Below are 4,074 nucleotides of genomic sequence, written 5' to 3'. Positions count from 1 at the left end.
TTTTAAGACAGGGTGTCCTGTAGCCCCAGGCGGTCTGGAACTCACTAGGCTGGCCTCCTCACTGACATCAGCCTGCATCTGCCTTCCAGGTGCTGGAGTTAGAGGTGTGGATCACCACACCCCACAGTGTATTGCTCTTTTGTATGTAGCAAACTGTTACACAGTTTGACTCACCTTACTGTTGCTACTGCTGCAAAAAAAGGCATTCTTCTGTCCCCTACCAAAGCTGCAAAGAGCCTCTGTACTCCGGAGCAAGCTGCGCACCACTCACTTTTGAGCACAGTCTTGTCACCCCATGAAAACATGGTCTGTGGAGAGTGTAGATGAGACTTCCTGAGGCATGGGTTTAAATCTTGCTGCAACCAGGTATAAGCCTCATGGCCTCAAAAAGTTACCTCTTCATGGGTCTCTCTCCATCTCCAAAATGAAGACATCAGTACCTCGGAGTCATGTATTTAGGCACAGAGTTAAGAACTTTAAAGATCCTAGCACATAAAAAGTGCAGAGGTCGTTTCAGCATAGATTTTACCATAATTCTGCTATTTTAAGACATGAATGGGTTCCCCTTGACCTCTAGCTGTGAGCAAAATTCTCTTTCAGGGAAAATCGGGTATTGATGAAGTCAAAGTAAAAACGTGAAAAGATGAGGGTAGGATAAACACCATCCAAGGAATCATCTAGGGGTTTGGAAAACGGTTACTGAGAATTCAGGTCCTCCTAGCGGGTCTCAAAGGAAGATTTCTCAAAAAGAAATTCAGGAGCTCCCTCAAACAGGTCCAAAGATAGTATCACAAGACATGACTGTTCACACACATTCCAAGAAAAACCAGACACAACACCAACACACACACACACACACACACACACACACACACACACACACGGCTGGCTGTTTGGCTTCCCCAGGGGCAACTCAGGGGCCAAGCAATCCTGGATGCCACCTGTTAGGCTAAGAGCCATCTCCCATGAACCTGGTGCTTATACAAACCAAGAAACACTTAACATTCTCATGCAATTTGGGTCTAAGTTATCCTTTTCAACTGAGGAGAGAGCATCCAGACTAAAGCTCCCATCCCCCACTCCTCACCTGTGGCAGACCCATAACGTGAGAAGGAGAAGGGAAAATAAGTGTTTCTGCTAAACATGCCACGAGTATTTTAGTGCCTAGACAGGGATTTCAAAAGGATGATCCATCAATATTGTTCTTCCAATAGAATCAGCGTGTTAATTCTAAAATAGCCTTCATGGTCTGACCTTGAAGCACTGGTGCCTTACAGAGACCAGTTCCTCTTCCTGTCGTTGCAGTTTCTACTCTGCCCCAGTAGGATTCAAAGTGCTGGGCATTCTACCCTAGCAGGCCTCAGTGGTGGGATGCACGTGCTTTTGCCCTTCCAGTTTGATGGGAAGCCAATGCGGGTGGGGGGGGGGTCCCAGGGCAAGACCTCCGGGCAGTCCCGAGAGATGGACATCTTCATACATTTATTTGAGTAAGTCAGTGATGTTATCTCTTATCTCACTTCCATTTTCCAACCCCACCCTGCGCTGTATCACATTTTGTCTCTGAAAGACCGGCCCTCGGTGAGGAATGTTTACAGCTAGGCTCTCCTTAGTAGAATATTGGTACAATCCTGCTTTCGGAGGAGGAAGGCAGGCCAGGCGGAGCGCCTACGATGACCTGTACTGCCCTTGGCGCCTTTAAGAGAGTGGGAGGAGGGGCACTGGGAAACCCCTCAGGCTCGGCTGCAGCTTCCACGGTCCTGCACCTGATGCTGATCCCCGCGGATGCTGCAACTGTGCGCGCGGGAGTGAGGGACTCCAGCGCACACCGGAGACTACGGGCCCCGCATCACGTAGGCGCCCACGGCGGGCGGGGGGGGGGCCCCGCCCCCCCCCCCCCCCCCCCCCCCCGCGCCCCCCCCCCCCCCCCGACACGACGGAGGGCAGCCCGGGGGGGGGGCGGGGGGGGGGCGGGGGGGGGGGGGCCCCCCCCGCCGCCCCGGGGAACGCCGGGCCCCCCCACCCGTGGGCCCCCGCGGGGGGGCGGGCCCCTCCCCCAGCCCCCCACCCTGCCGCCCCCGCGCGAGCCCCGCCCCGCTCAAGGACGAAGGGAAGGTCACCGGCTGGTGGGGGACAGAGGGCGAGGGCTCTGGGCGCCAACCCTAAACCTCCCCTTCCAGGCTGACTTACAACGTGACAAGACACTGCGGGGCATCGGGGCCTTAGCACTCAACTAGGGCTTAGGGAAGGAAGGAAAACCAAAAGCAAAACCCAGCTCAGGGAACACATCTACAAAACGAGTCCGATCCCAGGGCACATCCGCCTGGGAAGCGCGGAACTAATTTCTAGGCATGGTGTTCTCATCTTGGATTTAAAGCGGACCAGGAAACCCCACTATCTGGGAACCCCAGCTCCCCACGTGTCCCCAGTGAACCCATGGCGAGTCGGAGGCGTGATACAATGTCTGTTAGTGTCTTTCAATCTCTCACTCCCTCTCCCTCCCCGCCCCCCACACAAATTTTAAATATTCTCTTAATGTATCACATCCGAGGGTTCCGGAATCCGGTCCCTTCCGCCTTGAGCCCAGGCTCTCCCCACTGGGTGAGAAAGGGAAGCCGGGCCGGAGCTCAGGGCTCAGTGACGTCCCAGGTCCCAGCTTCCTGGTCTTTCCTGTCCTGGGGAGGCTGCCGGGGAGGGCCTGGAGCCGGAAGACTGCAGGAGAAAACCTAGAGAATCTCCCCAGCGGGACACCCAAAACCACACCGAGAGGGGCCCCTGCGCGCCTTCCCCCACTCCGGGCCGCGCGTCCCGCAGTGCAGCAGCGGGGACGCCATCTGCGCCGCGTGGGAGGTGCGCGTGGATAGGAAGCGAGCGGGGACCCCTCGGTTTTCCCTACGACTCGTCGAGCGATGGGGTGGAGCGGGAATTCAGAGCTGGGGCGGTTGCTGCTGCTTTCGAGGTACCCAAGATTAAGAAAGGACCCCTGTCTCCATCCTATGACTCAGACACTAGCCGCCTCCATTGCCTCGTTCAAGTAATAGACCTGGAGATTGAAAACTGATCTTCCGGATGAAGGATCCTATCGTCACATCCCTCCACCCTCTGCACCGCAAGCCGGCAAAGGGGCTGCGCCCTCCGGGATTGCTCCTCAGGTCCTTTGACGTTCCCAGTCAGGCAGAGCTTCCCGCCCCTGGCCCACCGGTTCGCCTGGGCTCTCATCCATCCTTTGCCCCACCGCGTCTCCTCGGTACCTTTCCTCCCCTCTCCCGGACCCACCTCTCGCAGTGTTTCTCCCCGTCTCCCCACCGGGTACCCTCTTCTGCAGCCCTCCTCTGCCTCCCTCCCCTCCCACCCTGGCCAGGGAATCAGGAGTAGACCCGGCAGGCGCGCACCTTGGGCATCCCCGCCGCTGGTCAGGACGCCGATGGCTTTGCCATCCCCTGAGAGATGCTCCAAGTACTTCGGCAAGGAGCCCCTGGAGGACGAGGAGTCATCATTCATGGCGAAGAGGCCGAGGAATACCAGATCGCTCTGGTGTGCAGCAGGCAGTGAGGACCCGGCCCACGAGCGCCAGCCTCTGAACCACTGCCCCTCCCTCACCCAGCTGGAGCCGCCCCCGCCAGGCCCTAGCACCAATGGGTGGTGGTGGTGGGCGGGGCTCAGCGCAAGGGCGGGTCGGGTCGGGCCCAGGACCCCGGCGCGCCCCAGGATGGGCGTGGAGGACAGGGAGGCGCCTCCCGCCGCCTGGGATGCTGTGCAGCGGTCCCTGGGAGGTGGAGTGGAGGACTGGGTGCCATCGCAGGTGGGGGATGGAGAAAGCTTCGCTGGGTAGGGGACTGCAAGTGCGTGGGAGCGCAGCGGTGGGGAGAGCTCCGCAGGTGGGCGTGGAGCCCTTGCAGACCGCGGACTTCACGCGAGCACCGAGGCTGTTGGCGACGGCGGTTGGGGGAGCGGGGCGGTCGGTGCGGCAGTCGGGGCGCGCGGAGCCTAGCTTACAGCAGGATTCTTCCAGGCGTGGCGCTCCGAACTGTGGCGCGCCCCAAGACTTCTGTTCAAGGTCCTGGGTCCCCGGGTTTC

At 58.8% G+C, this 4,074-nt stretch overlaps 1 protein-coding gene across 1 annotated transcript in view; it reads right to left on the bottom strand.

Annotated features, from left to right (window-relative positions):
- Positions 1-3,587, bottom strand: part of Pfkp (phosphofructokinase, platelet) — a gene marked incomplete at its 3' end in the record, with an annotated part of 53,815 nt that extends 50,228 nt beyond the window's left edge. Inside the window, 1 exon segment of the mRNA XM_017800187.2 lies at positions 3,390-3,587. Within this exon segment, the coding sequence (XP_017655676.1) occupies positions 3,390-3,498 (109 nt within the window).
- Positions 3,588-4,074: the final 487 nt, after the last annotated feature.

The sequence above is a fragment of the Nannospalax galili genome, unplaced genomic scaffold (genome assembly GCF_000622305.1).
Source record: "Nannospalax galili isolate Female #2095 unplaced genomic scaffold, S.galili_v1.0 scaffold399, whole genome shotgun sequence".
NCBI lineage: Eukaryota > Metazoa > Chordata > Mammalia > Rodentia > Spalacidae > Nannospalax > Nannospalax galili.
The sequence above is the reverse complement of the archived record's forward strand: the minus strand, read 5'-3'. Positions and strand labels throughout refer to the sequence as shown.